Source organism: Zeus faber (assembly GCF_960531495.2).
Source record: "Zeus faber genome assembly, chromosome: 7".
NCBI classification, from domain to species: Eukaryota; Metazoa; Chordata; class Actinopteri; order Zeiformes; family Zeidae; genus Zeus; species Zeus faber.
In genome coordinates this window covers 28,298,235-28,313,152 of record NC_137203.1, presented here as the reverse complement: position 1 = coordinate 28,313,152, position 14,918 = coordinate 28,298,235, and the positions used below count along the sequence as shown (strand labels likewise).

General features: G+C 42.7%; 1 protein-coding gene across 1 annotated transcript; it reads left to right on the top strand.

Annotated features, from left to right (window-relative positions):
- Positions 1 to 615: 615 nt before the first annotated feature.
- On the top strand, positions 616 to 9,522 carry vamp8 (vesicle-associated membrane protein 8 (endobrevin)). The gene is made up of 3 exons (XM_080004043.1): positions 616 to 836; positions 3,597 to 3,764; positions 6,318 to 9,522. Exons 1-3 carry the CDS (start codon positions 822 to 824, stop codon positions 6,501 to 6,503), a joined length of 369 nt encoding a protein of 122 aa, XP_079860169.1. The 5' UTR covers positions 616 to 821; the 3' UTR covers positions 6,504 to 9,522.
- Positions 9,523 to 14,918: the final 5,396 nt, after the last annotated feature.

The following is a 14,918-nucleotide window of genomic DNA, read 5'->3' as shown; positions in this document are numbered from 1 at the left end:
TGTCCACCACTGGATTTCATTAGGTATAAGTATATGACTTTGTCATCATGCACATATTTAACATAACGGCCAGGTTCATCTGAAAAGTTTAAAGCGGTAATCCAAATATTTCAAACACAAATCTTGTATAAGTTTGATCCGAAAATTGAAATTGCAATTTAAATTAACCCTTTAAAACACATTTGATTGTGCCCAAACAGCACTCATCAAAAGTAGTAATTATAAGAAGAAGTAGCAGAGCGGGTCATCTTGTGATCGACAGATTGCCGGTTCGATCCCCGGCTAGTAGCGTGCTGAAGCGTTCTTGAGCAAGGCACTCAACCGCTCCCCAGCCAGTGCAATTTTATTTTGTGGCGGACCCCGCCACCAACAACGAAAACAAGCATATAGAAGAGCACATACATCACGCAAATACATGGAATGGCTGTTTCTTGGGAAGTAACAACTACAAAATAAAAAGGATCAAAATACAGATACAGAAAATACAGGAAAAAAAACCGAAATAATCTCGTGGATTACCACCTCGACGGGCGAGCGCGAAGCCGACACCGGCAGCAGACGGTGCCGCGTCACCCTGCGGCCGAAAGAGGTATCGGGGACGGAGTGGAAGAAGAAGGAGGAGGAGGAGGAGGAGGAAGAGGAGGAGGAAGCAATGGAATTCAGTTTGAGAAGAGAAAAAAAAAACCCGAACCAGGAAGTTGACCAGAGGAGGAAACGAGCAAGCAGTGAAAACCGTCTTTAACTCCAGTTGAAACTTCAAAACTAAGCTGAAACCGAAGCCGTCCGTCCGTCCGGTCAGCGGGGCCATTGTTTCCAAAGTAATGGATGTCGATCCGGTAGGTTCTGCGCTGTTGTTGTTTATTAAACCCACCGTCCGTTTGTTTTGGGCCGCCTTCAACAGGTTGGGTTTCTCCGTGGCATGATCCACGATCCATTAAAGAAGAAGTGGGTTTCCTGCTAATTGGGGTCTCTGTTGTCGTTATTGTGGTTGGTATTTCTATTTAAACGGTCGAACGTTGGAAGTAAGTTGGTCGCACCCAGAACAGGCCCCTTAAAACCGACGTCGAAGTGGTAATCCCTACGTTTATTTTATTTAAAATAAAATAAAAAAAACCTCCAGTTTGATACTTTATTTAGCTGGCAAGTTATAAGAAGCCTAGCCATTCAATGTATTAGCGTCACGTACGTCCTCTATGTGCTGTTTCCATTGTGGCGGCGGGGACACCCCACTTCCAGGCAAGACCAGCGTCGCATAAGGTCGTTGTGGGTCAGTCACAAATTAAATATACACATGAATTCCTACAAAAAGAGATGTATTGATTGTGAATAGTGACTTCCAGTGAGTTGTTGTCGTTTGTCGGATTCAGTGTAATGCCTGCTTTAGATCCAAGTTGAGGGTAAGTCCCGACGTGGGGGTGGTTGAATGGAATTCTGGGGCGAGCTTTCGGATTTGTTGACACCCTCAAACGATCTCAACACCATTATGTAGCTTTCCCTTTATTTATTTTGCCCTGAAAATTATTTTAAAAAGCATTTTTTAAATTAATGTATCGTCGCAACACTTTTGATGGATGGCGTTAAGACCAAATCAGATGTGGTTTTTAAGGGGTTAATTTAAATGGCAAATTCAAATTTTACATTGGACACTCCCATGTCAGAGTAACCTCTCATTTGGATAGATTGGGGGCCCTGAAATCAAATGAAATCAGTTCTCTGTATTAACTCCTGGATGATTTATTTTGTGTAGGGCTTTGTTGGGCAAAGCCATATGATTCTTCACCTGCATTTTCATTTCAGAGGGCATTCCCCGATCTGCCAAATGGATATTATTCGTTGTTGGACACATTTTATATGTACATATCGGTTCTGAAAGCAGTTCAGTCAGGGATTGCCGTCTCTCTCTGAGCCGGTTATTTGATAGCTGTCGACCCTGCGATGGCGTGCCCGGAGCAGCCGACGCCAGCTGACGCACCGGTCGTTCAAAGAAAGGGAGGAGGAGAAGAGCGGAGGGAGGGAGGGAAGGCAGGCAGATGGTGACGCAGCCAAAAGCCGCCTCGGTTTCTAAGACACCGGTTTGTTTACGGCGTGGCGGAGGCTCTTGACATTGGGAACCCTTAACGCACCAAGCATTGAATACTACTGTTCCAATATTGGATCCTAAATTCCCAATACAAAGATGGGCCTCGCCCATGACAATGACCTCATCGCTTATCTGCTTTTTTCCTTTTGGCGCAAACACAAAGCGGTTAGCGTCGGCTGAACGCAGAACACGCCGTGAGTGCCAACAAGCTCTTGAGGCCCACCGGGCTGTTGTGCAGATGTTAGATTAGAACAGGGCCTGAGCAGGGGGCCTGCAAGTCCTTAAAAAGTCAATTTTACAAATATTAGGACTTTGATATGTAGTTAAATGGTGTTAAATTTGGATTGACAAGGTCTTAGTTTCAATGTGAAGCTGATTTTGATGTTATTAACCCAACGCCTACCGCCAAACCTAGTTATTTACCTTAATACTCAGCTGCTACACCTACTGTGTCTGTTCTAGATGAACCAACTGACTTCATACCTATCTGAACTGTAACTAATCATTTAAGAAATCACCATTATGGATTAACCTTTCCAGTTTCTACCTCTACTTTCTACCTTTATTGAATTGGAGAGAGATGATTTGTCCAGAGATCTTAAATGTAATTTAAAATGAGTGTACAATGGACTCACTTGGTACCTGCAGACACCCTTATAAGCCAGAACAGCTCTGTTTAGTTTGATCATCATGCGGGCAAGTGTCGGACTCTGCAGTATATTCTCTCAGAGAAATGTTTCCCATTGAAGGTTTGAGATAGATCCGCCAAGAAAGTCAATTATGGGAGGATTTGTCTTGGCTGTGGGCCACTGCACCGTGCAAACATAACGCAACACATCGCACAAGAGGGATGGAATACGGTTAGAAGCCGCTCAATACGCACCCTATCCGGAAACGGCTTGTTACGTCCTCTTCTTGGGGATAAAAATAAATAAAAATAAATTTTCAGGCAAGGCCATGTTGGATAGAGTCTAAGGGCTGTTCTATATCATGAGATGAATACATAGTGGAGGGGAAGTTATTAAAGGTTTAGTTCACTGCATCTATGTATGTGACAAATAAACCTCTTGAATCTCTTGATTGCAATGTCATCACTATAACTACTATATACGGTAAATCTAGAAGAATTTATGTAATTACTGAGGTAATTGTTTTAAGTAGAGCTGGCCGATAATGTTTCTTTTTACACGGCTCTGTGGAATACTTCTCAATAATTCTCATTGGTCAATCACCGGTCAGTTATTTCAGAATAATGACCATTGTCTGTTTATAATGACTGGGCAACCAGTCACAACAGGCAACCACTTCTCCCTGCTCGTATTCACATCCCTTGCTTCACACTGCCCGCATGCTAATGCTAACACTTAGCTAGCAATCACATTTTGTGATGGGACATAGAAACTACAAAGACTTTGATAACAGTTATTAAGTCAGTTAGTTCTGACAGACAGATCTTAGATTTAGAACATTTTGGCTGAAATTCTCCTCACGTCTGGCTTTTTCTCTGTTTCTCCAGGAGCGGGGCATTGGGGCGGAGGCCCCGCTGCCGCAGGACAAGGTGCAGGCCCTGAGGAGCCAGGTGGACGGCGTCAAGGACATCATGACCGAGAACGTGGAGCGCATCCTGGCCCGGGGCGAGAGGCTGGACGACCTCATGGGCAAGTCAGAGGACCTGCAGGCCGGGGTCAGTCTCACTGTGTATTCAGAAAATAGACATTTATATTGTGTTTCAAATAGCATGATGAGACTGTACGATGGAAAAAAAGGGGTTACAGTCTAAACTCATTTACCTAAAGCCTACGGGCATGACGGCCGATAGCCGTCCCCAAAGCTTTTCCTCAATCAATCCGAGGGGTTTATTCAACTCATTATGGGCTATAGACTAAAACATACACAAATACATACATTTGAGTATGTAAAATTAAATAAAGACATAAAATCAAACGAATGAATACAGTATCCTGTGTCAGAAGCCCACATGCAGGTAGGTAGGTAGGTAGGTAGGTAGGTAGGTAGGTAGGTAGGTAGGTAGGAAAGTTGGTAGGTAGGTAGGTAGGAAAGTTGGTAGGTGGGTAGGTTGATTGATAGGTACTGTAGGTAGGTTGATAGGTACTGTAGATCGGTAGGTAGGAAGGTAGGTCGGTAGGAAGGTAGATCGATAGATTGGTAGGAAGATAGATAGATAGGTAGATAGATAGATAGATTGATTGATTGATTGATTGATTAGTAGGTAGGTAGGTAGGTAGGAAGATAGGTAGGAAGATAGATCGATAGGTAGGTAGGTAGGTAGGTAGATTGATTGATAGATAGATAGGTAGGTCGATCGGTAGGTAGGTAGGTAGGTTGATTGATAGGTAGGTAGGAAGGTCGATAGGTGGGTAGATTGATAGGTAGGTAGGTAGATGGGTAGGTAGATGGGTAGGTAGATGGGTAGGTAGATGGGTAGGTAGATGGGTAGGTAGATGGGTAGGTAGATGGGAGGGAAGGAAGGACAAGCCAGGATGGGTCAATTGCAGAGGCCACATTTCACCGGCCACCATCCAAAAGCATGTGCATGTCTGTGTGTATGTGGTTGTGTGGTGTGTTGCATGACAAATCAAGATTCTTCTAGGTAGGTAGGTAAGTAGCTTGATAGATACTGTAGGTAGGTAGGTAGATAGGTAGGAAGGTAAGTAAGTAAGTAGATAGATAGATAGGGAGGTAAGTAGGTGGATTGATTGATAGATAGATAGGAAGGAAGGACAAGCCAGGATGGGTCAAATGCAGAGGCCACATTTCACCGGCCACCATCCAAAAGCATGTGCATGTGCATGTGTGTGTATGTGTTGCATGGTGTTGCAGTGTGGTGTGTTGCATGACAAATCAAGATTCTTCTAGGTAGGTAGGTAGGTAAGTAGGTTGATAGATTAGGTAGGCAGGGTAGATAGATAGGTAGGTAGAAAGGTAGGTGGGTAGATTGATAGATAGATAGGTAGGTCGATAGATAGATCAATAGGTAGGTAGATTGATAGGTAGGTAGGTAGGTAAGTAAGTAGGTAGGTAGATTGATAGGTAGGTAGGTAGATTGATAGGTAGGTAAGTAAGTAGGTAGGTAGATTGGTTGGTAGGTAGGTAGGTAGCTAGGTAGGTAGGTAGGTAGGTAGATTGATTGATTGATTGATAGATAGATAGATAGATAGATAGATAGGAAGGAAGGACAAGCCAGGATGGGTCAAATGCCACATTTCACCGGCCACCATCCAAAAGCATGTGTATGTGTTGTAGTGTGGTGTGTTGCATGACAAATCAACATTCTTCTCGGTAGGTAAGTAGATTGATAGATACTGTAGGTTGGTAGATTGATAGGTAGGTAGGTAGGTAAGTAAGTAGGTAGATAGGTAGGTAGATTGATAGATAGGTAGGTAGATTGATTGATAGATAGATAGATAGATAGGAAGGAAGGAAGGAAGGAAGGACAAGCTAGGATGGGTCAAATGCAGAGACCACATTTCACCGGCCACCATCCAAAAGCATGTGCATGTCTGTGTGTATGTGTTGTAGTGTGGTGTGTTGCATGACAAATCAAGATTCTTCTAGGTAGGTAGGTAAGTAGATTGATAGATTAGAGGTAGGTAGGTGGGTAGATGGGTAGGTAAGTAGATAGGGAGGTAGGTAAGTAGGTAGATAGGTAGGTAGGTAAGTAGATTGATTGATAGGTAGGTAGGTAGGTAGGTAGGTAGGTAGATTCATCCCCGGAGGGAAATCGCAGTGTTACAGGAGTTCACATTAAAAACAATAGGGAATAGTAATACAGTCAGAGAATATTAATAAATTGCAATATACAGTATAATGAACAAAGACATTTGGAAAATCTGCCAATAAACCTATAACGAACAATAAACATTTAACTAGGGAAAATCGGCCGTATACATTAGACCTAATATGGATTTGTTTAACCGCCCCAAAAAAAGTCCTAAGTGACTACACTTGTCTTTTCTTATTTTTGTGTTGTTTGTTTAATTAATTTTGATTTTTACATTTAATTCTTAATTTCATTTCTCGTGCTCCAAATGAAACCTTCCTGACTGATTATTCATGTGTATGTTAAGTCCCAAGCAATAACCCCCCTGTAACTGTTTTGCGTTTGTCTTTTCTTTTCCGTTTTTTGGTTGTAAATTTATTTGTGTATTTTTATACTTTCGTATTTAATTGTTCATGACATTTTTCCTAACATTCCTGACCTCCCCGCTCTCCCCAGGCACAGCACTTCAAGCAGACCTCCCAGAAGGTGGCGCGCTCCTACTGGTGGAAGAACGTCAAGCTGGTGGTGGTGATTGTGGTCATCGTCCTCATCATCATCCTCATCATCATCCTGCTGGCCACGGGCGTCATCCCCGTCAGCAGCCCCCTGCCCCCCATAGTCACCCCCACCCCCAAGCCGTAAAAACAACACACACACACACACATACATACACACATATCTACGGTATACTCGCTCAAGTGCGTGGCCCGCAAAGACATACATCCAGATCTCTAAATGTCAGGTGAAGGCCTTGTAACGTGTGGGATTTTCTTGGCCAACATTTGTCTCGCGTTATGGAAATTTGGTGATTTTAAAATTTTGAGAAGCAACATTAAATATCACAATCGCATAGGGGCAACTTAACTATCTTGACATAAATCCCATTTTACTCAATTCGTAAGAAGTCGATTTCAGCAGAGTACTCTTAACTCGACTCATGGGAAATTGTACACCGCCCCCCTCCCTCAGTCCCCCGGGTTTCCCAAACAACGGTTCTTTCTTCCTGTAAAAGAGGAATTCTGGGGATTTTTTTACTGTGTAGTTGGGAAAAGGGTGATTACGGGTTCCTCCCATCTCTGGTAGATATTTGGGTGTCATACACACACACACACACACACATGAGTAGAGTAACCGTCGCTTCTCATTCACAAAGGCACACTTTTTAAAATGAATATCGGCTGTGGGGGAGTGAAAACCATCGAATTGACCTTGTATTATAAACTGACTATTTAGGGATCAATACTACTCTTCAAAACATTTGTTGATATATCAACATGGATCTCTACTGTACTTACCGTTCCCTACTTACTGTTACTGTGACAAATAATAGTAAAACGCAATGAAGTAAAACATTGATTATTAGCACAATATCAAATTTTTTTTCTCTCTTTATTTTAGTTTGGTCTTACCTTTAATATGTCAATTCTAATGTTTATTATGAAGCCCCCCCACGTGCCACCCCTTCCCTGGTGCTTATGACATTGTGTATGATGAGAAGTTTAGACTCGGTGACTCATGCAGAGCAAAAAAATACACACTAGGCTGATATGTTGTAAATGACACTATGTTTTGATTTAAAAAAATGTTTTAGTATGTTTAAAAAAATAACAATAATTTGACCTTATATCAGTGAGATTTTGAGTTTCACCTCCCAAAAAAGAAAGGAAAAATACTACGATCCCATGTGATATGTGGTTTCTTGAGGATACATTACAGTGGAGCCTGAACCCAAATTTTTGTTTTTCTTAAATCGTTCTTTTCCGATAATAGAGTACAGTGTAGGAGCTTTGAGAAAGCGATACGCTGCTTTTTAGACGTGCGCCCGTGCGGATGAGCTTGTGTTCCAATGTAGGCTTCCCTCCAGCCAACCAGCTGAGTGACAACAGATCGCTTACCTTATGCCCCGCCCCAACCTCGTGTGAACTGATACATCCAGGGTTCCACGCGAACTTTGTCCATTCTCGAGAGCCTTCCACTGGTTGACATTACATGGAGAGGAATCTGTCTTCAAAGTCAAATAGTTGACCGGTTGATGCAAGAAATCGACCATTTTCCCTCTCTTGTGACTTCATTAAAAAACAAGGCGTCGCTATTTTAATTTAATACGTATCTAGGTGGAAGAATAACCTCCGTACTGGTAGGCCGTAATATCAATGGACGTTTCTATCTGTGGATGAAGTTTCCCCAGGAAAAAGGATCGTCGCCGGGCATTGTTCATAATCACCAGTCATTTTCGTAATCATCATTGTACATATTCCCAAACCTCCTCACCCCCCTCTGTACATTTGTCAAGGCTGTGAACCACTGTGTCGATGAAGGGATACGTCCTCTTTATTGGATATTTATTTAACAGTCACTGTTCTTTTTTTTTTTTCTCGTCGTTTTTAATCAAAATGGACCAATGAAGGAGTTTGTGATTGATTGTAGATATAAATTTTACAAATGAATAAATTCTGAAATGTTACAATTCACCAGAGTTGCCTTGAATTGCATCAGTTAGTCTTTTTTTTTTTCCTCATAATTTTTACAGCTACTAACTTAGTGCAGCATTTTTCAACCAGTGTTAAAAAAAATCAAATTGCACTTAAAATTACATATATACATTTTAATTTATAAAAATATAAAACTGGAAATTCGCTTTTATGTTGCAATATCGAAATTGCAAGCTATACTTAATCTAATTCCAGAATAGCAGCTCTGTGTTAATCAAAACAAGATTCCCGCCTGGGGTGCTGTTGGCTCCGGCGGGTTATCTCCCAAATAGGAGCCTTTCTGTGTGGAGTTTGCATTTTCTCCCCGTGCTCAGATGGGGTTTCCTCCACCTCACATCAGTAAGGACCCCCACCAAAAACATGCACACATCATCTTCTGACCAGCGATGGACACTCGTTACCAGGTCCCCGGGCGCGTCCACGAATGCTGCTCACTGCTCCTGGTTTGGCTCCAGTTTGTGAAATGCAGATTGACTCGCTCGCCCCGCTTTTTCGCCGGAGTGGCGCCCGACATCTGAGTCATTTGAAAGAGTCGTTCACTACGAAAAAAAAATAGTTTACAAGTCTTGCATCGCAATTCGTAGGCCATAATAATAAGCACGGTTCTAACATTTTTCTGCCGTTTTTACTGGTGGGCCGTGGGATCATTTAATTCTAAAAAGTGTAGTAGGAAAATGTTTGAGAATTTTTTTTTCCAAACTGCCGTATAGGACTATGTAGATAGAGAGGGGAAAAACATTAAAAAGTTATTGTAAATTTGTGACTTAATGTAGTTGGGGGAAGTGGAGCATAATCCGTCTAGTATAGAGTATCCTTTACACCCGCACACTTACTGACCCCTGTCCGTTCATGGGGGTGGCCCTGACTGTTTTCCAGTTTGCACCAGCTGGGGTGTCAACAGCTGGAGGTGTCAAGGGGTCACTTTTCTTTTTTCTTTTTTTGTTGAAGGAAACAAACAAACGTCCTTTAATGACCCCTTCACATGCGGAACTCTGGGTTGTGGGGTTTTGACATCATAAACCAAATGAATCGATAGATCTCTTTTGGGAATGTTCATACAAACTTCTGTGACCAATCTGGATGACTGGAGCTATCATAAACAAAACACTTGTTCATGTATATGGTGTTAAATGGTATTTTCTTGTACCCAATAAATGCTGTTTACTTAGGCTCAGCTGTGGTGTTTCTCCCTGCGGCTCCTTTCGGGGTCTATTTGTTTGTTTGTCACCAGGTGGAGACGGAGAGTGAAAATGAGGTTGCATGGGAAAGCTTCAGGAAGTAGGTTTGAGAGACGCTCCGCCCCCCTGTGGTGCGGCGGCCATGATTTTGATAACAGCTTGATAACATTCTATTAGCCGCCACAAAAATAGAAAGACAAAGAAAGGATTTTTTTTTTAATAATAAAAATAAATTTGACTCCAGGCCATCTGGACATATTCATATTTCTCATATGTTCTTCTCATATTTCTCACTTGACCGAGGGTGTCAATTCTGGGTGGGTTGTAGCTAGTCTAATAATCCATGTGACAAATAATCTCTTGAACTTGAACTTGAACTTTTACAGTGAATAAAACAATATTAACTGTTATAAAACTTAATTTCATTGTTTTTTTTTTCAATTTCACTCTCATAAGTGAGCAAAGAAAATTTAATTTCTTTACTTTCAAACTCCCTCCCCTCCTTCAAGACTTGGTCGTGCCCCACCATTAAGTTGCATTAGTAGATGAGTGATGAAAGATTTGTCTCGTTTTTGAGAGTCGGTGCCCTGACAAAGTCACTCGGTATAATGATTCGTTCATTATTTTCGATTCTTCAGGATCGATATTCAACCCAAAGTTATGCCCTCGACTCCTGACATCTCATCTGAAACCGTCAGCGAGAAGAGTGTTAGAGGTTACTTGACCGATGTTGACTCAACAACGTGATCACCCTGCTGATCTCAGCAGTTCAAACGTGCTGTTTAGTCAACAGGGTCGGACACAGAACTAGAAGCAGAGATTGGAGACTTGTCCATGACTGTGAATGTCTGTGGGAGCCTGGTTTGGTGCCATGGCCTGATACACGTACGTACACACACACACACACACACACACACACACACACAAAAAACAAAACACTGAAAGTATTTATGACCGACGGGAAATCGGCCCGGATTCAACATTTTCCGTCATGCGGACCTGACGAAGCCATCATTTGACGTCCGTGTTGCATTCAGTGTGCTGAATGTGGCCTTTGTGTGAGGCTCTGTCCCGAAGAAGCCCATTGTTGGCCAGGGCTTGGGAGAGTCGGCAAGCTCCGGGTGAGCAGACACGGCCTCACGTGCGATCGCCTCTCGTTGGGACAAAAACAATTGATTCATCATGGACAAAAGCAGAGGTCATAAAAGCAAACCGAAAGGTTTTTACATGACTATACAATTGTCATAAATAAAAATGTCATCAAGGACATCAGCAGTCTTTTTTTTTTTTTTTTTTTTCATTAAGTCAATGTTGACTTGGTTCTGATTGATAAATCCACATGGATCTACACCACTTATTTTTCCCCAGCAAAAAATACAATTATAATTCAAAAATATATACAAATAAATACATAAATATATATTCTCTTGTATATATTCTTCTATACTGTATATAATATTTATTTAAAATATTTATACATAATAAAATGTTTAAATTATCTATTAATGGGTCTTCTCACTGAACCACATACTGTATGTTACCTATATCTTCTCAAATGTGTACCAGGGCAGATGCTTGAGAGCAACCTTAATTCGGGGCTGCATTAATGGATTTAACTTCCCTGCACATGTCCTTATTTGCTCGATCAAATTATCCTGACATAAGAATGGAAGTCAACAGAATGGGATAAGAGCTGATATGATGGAAAAATAAAAAATCTATACAATCAAATAGGGAAAGTCTTGATCATTTAGATGAAGAAAAGAGCCGAGGGCTAGGCTCAAAAATTTGTGTAAATACATTGATGAATGCTTGCCAATTTAAACTTCCTCTTGGAAACCATGCAAACAGATTCAAAATGAAAAATAACTTTTTAATGAAGCCTTTGACCTCATTTAATTTTGTTACCTTTGTGTTATTCGAACAATATCTACAGTATAATGCTACAGTGATAACTGGTATGAAACCTTCAGCTTTAAATCCCTCCTCACCACTACTTCATTGTTTTTTTAAACACAAATTTTATGTTGCAAAGTTCGTAGTCGTAGTCGATCATGTTTCATATTGTTACGTATTACATATTAAAGCCCTTCAAAAGCTCTTAACAAACCCAACCACGACTTCTCTCCCGCGTGGGTTCAGAATTCGTTTGTATAGTCATTTTAGGGTTTCAATGCACTGGTTTCTTCATTCCTGGCTGTGCTGTTGGGCCGTCTCCTCAGCACAATGGAACCCTTTGGTGATCGGGGTTGTTTGGCAGAACGCTCCATACTGAATAAACAGCTTAAGATTGCTGCGAGGGGAATTTTAATTGAGCATGCTCTTAGAAAAGTCTACAACACAGATGTTGTTTTTTCATCTGTCAGTATAAAAGCCACAGTCGGAGCAAACTTTACAACGCTGGAGGAGCCTCTGGTCGTCAGAGCGATGATTGACCTCTCTTTGATATTCATTTTCCTTTACACTTTAAAAATCGGTATCGTTGCTCTTCTGATAAAGCCCTCGACCTCATTGACGCTTTAAAGTAAAAATCCATGAGATTGTCTGCAAAGTCCCAGAATTCCATTAGAAACAGCTACCCCTGCCCCAACATCTTTATTTTCTTTATCTTCGTGCTCGAAGTGGGCCGGTACTATATCATATTTTATTGAGTCAGAGCGCACTTTTTTTTTTTTAAATTATTAGAACGCACAAGCTGCGAGCTCCCACTCTGGGTTGCCATGTTGCCGTGCCACTTCAAGAAAAACATGCATTATCCTAAAAGTGGGCTGCAGCAACTAATGGCTGTCCTGTATATGTCTTGTATGTATTATATACAGTATGTGTTACACTCACTGACTCAGACCCCTCCTCCGTGCCGGGACCTCAGTAGGCGACTGACTGTATAAGCGTGAGACCATTGGACTGGGGATGGAAACCCGAAGAGACGCTGACTGTGGCCCCCAGCAGACTGCAAAACTCAGTCGAGAAACGAGAAGTGAATTGAGGCCCCCTATCAGAGATAATGTCTCTATTAGGCTGTGCACTCTAAACACTTGATATAACATGACTTTAGCACTCTGGCTGTGGGCAATTTAGGCAGTGGAATAAAGTGAGCAGAACCTGTCTACCACAGTGAGGATAGTAGTGTTACCTTCCGAGGTGATGAGCCCAGTGACGAGGTCCAGAGAGACATGGGATCACAGGCGACGGGGAATGGGAAGAGGCTGGAGAAGACCAGCTTGGGCTTAACGGGAGTTCTTGTTCTGTGAGCATACAGGATACGCGGCCACAAACTCCCAGGTCGGGACGATCCATGGATTCCCTGCAGCGATCCACACCAACTATGCAGGATCGGGGCAGAATCTCCTCTGGCTGTGAAGGATGACCCTGTGCTTGGTAGACGTGAGAAAGGGCACCAGGATTGGTGTTCTTTCTTTGAAGGTCTGGGACTCAGCCGCCTGGCTGACCGGACATATTCAAGGTTCTTGTGGTCAGTCCAGACAATGAACGGTTGCCCTGCTCCGGCCAACCAGTGACTCCACTCCTCCAACACCATCTTGACTGCCAACAGCTACCAGTTCTCAATGTCATAGTGACTGAGGTGTCTTGGAATATGTGCCGTCCCAAGACGGTGCCCATTGTATAAAATAATAATTAATAACAGACAGGGGTCTCAAGAGAGAAAGACAGAGCCCATTGTCAGGGGTCCCGGTGATAAGGGAGGTGAAAACGTGAACGGTGACCTATGTAGGGGAATCAGAGGCTCAACGTTGTCTCTGGTTAAGCATATAAGCACCTGCCCAAGTTTCATTCGACAGAGAATCCATCCGGCTCGGTTCTCTCCTGGGCATCCTGGGCAAGTCCAGTCTGATGCTGTTCTTTTGTAATAAACCTATTATTTTACCCAAGTCAGCGTCAGCGGTCACTCCTTCTTCATCAACACATCAAATTCATCAAGAAACTACATTACGTTCTGCAGAGGATAACTTGCGTGAGAAGAAGGCACAGGGGTGACGTTTTTGGTCGACAGCAGCTTTCTGGGAGAGTACCATCCTGTGGTGTGCCGATGGTGTGGTTTGAGCAACCACACCTGTCCTGGGTTTCGGTAATTGGGGCCCAGAATCAGAGTGGCTGCATACCTGTTGCTCGTTGGTTGGTTGGTTGGTCTAACAAGCAACAGGTAAAACCCCCATCCCAACACACGCTCAGGAGAGAAGCCCTTGTCATGACACATGCCCATCTGCTCCTGGGCTTATTCCAACTAGACCACTCTCTACAATAAACTGGTGTGTGTACAACCCCGTCGCCTGTGTCTCTGTGCCGGGGGTCCCTTAAAACGCCACTTCGATGGCGTGTGTAGGCGAAACTGCCATCAGCGGTACGCCCAAATCTGATCCACCTCCACCACAAACTGACGGGAGGGGTCAGGCAGGTTGAGAATGTCGGTGAACCATCTCTTTAACTCACGAAGGCCATGTCCACTACAGGTGACCAAAGGAACGGAGGTCAATGAGTGAGTGGTGCCGCCACCAGGCTATAGTTTTGGGTGAACCTTCAGTAGAAGCTGGCGAAACCCCAAGAACTGCTGCAACTTCTTCCTGGAGACTGGTACCGGCCAGTTCCCACGCTCCCCTCATCAACCACAAAGCCCAAGAAGGAGAATTCGCACTTCTCTGCCTTTACCAACAGGTTGTTATCCAGAACCCTCTGGAGACCACACTTGACATGGTGGACGTGCTCCTGCTCAGATCTGGAGAAGATACCGACATCATCCAGGTAGATAAAAACAAATACATTAATGAAGTCTTTGAGTACATGCCACTATGGCCTGGAAGACTGCAGGAGCGTTGGTGAGATCAAAGGGCATAACCAGGTACTCCCAATGTCCCCGGGGGTGTTGAAAGCCGTTTTCCATTCGTCTCATTCCTTGATGCGGACCAGATGACGAGCGTTCCAGAGATCGAGCTTGGCAAGATTCATGACAATATGTGTTATTTGTTATTTATTGGCTTCCACTGGGCACAGCAGAGCATCACTGTTACTTTTTACTTTTTCCTTTACCTTTTTCATTTAGTTTTTGTTTTTATTATAAGTGTAAACATACATCTACAAAGAAAGCAGGGATTCAACACGTTCCACTGAAAGATAGAGGGCAACAAACTATAACAGGGATAAAGTGCTGGAAGGAAATATAAAACATACAAACTAAGAAATTAAGATAAATATGTAGATATCATTTATTATGAGCTTGTATTTACTTTAAGATGAAAAATGTGTGAGAGCTATTCTTAAAGATGTGCACAAGTCATTGCAAAATGTTGTCGTAGCTACACAATGCCCTCGCTACGAAAGCAACAAGTGTCGATTGTCGCTCGGTGAGTGCTGGCCGCGATGTGACGTCACAC

Coding starts and splice junctions, on each gene's coding strand:
- vamp8 (XM_080004043.1), top strand. Junction 3,765..6,317: donor CAGAGGACCTGCAGGCCGGG/GTCAGTCTCACT, acceptor CGCTCTCCCCAG/GCACAGCACTTCAAGCAGAC.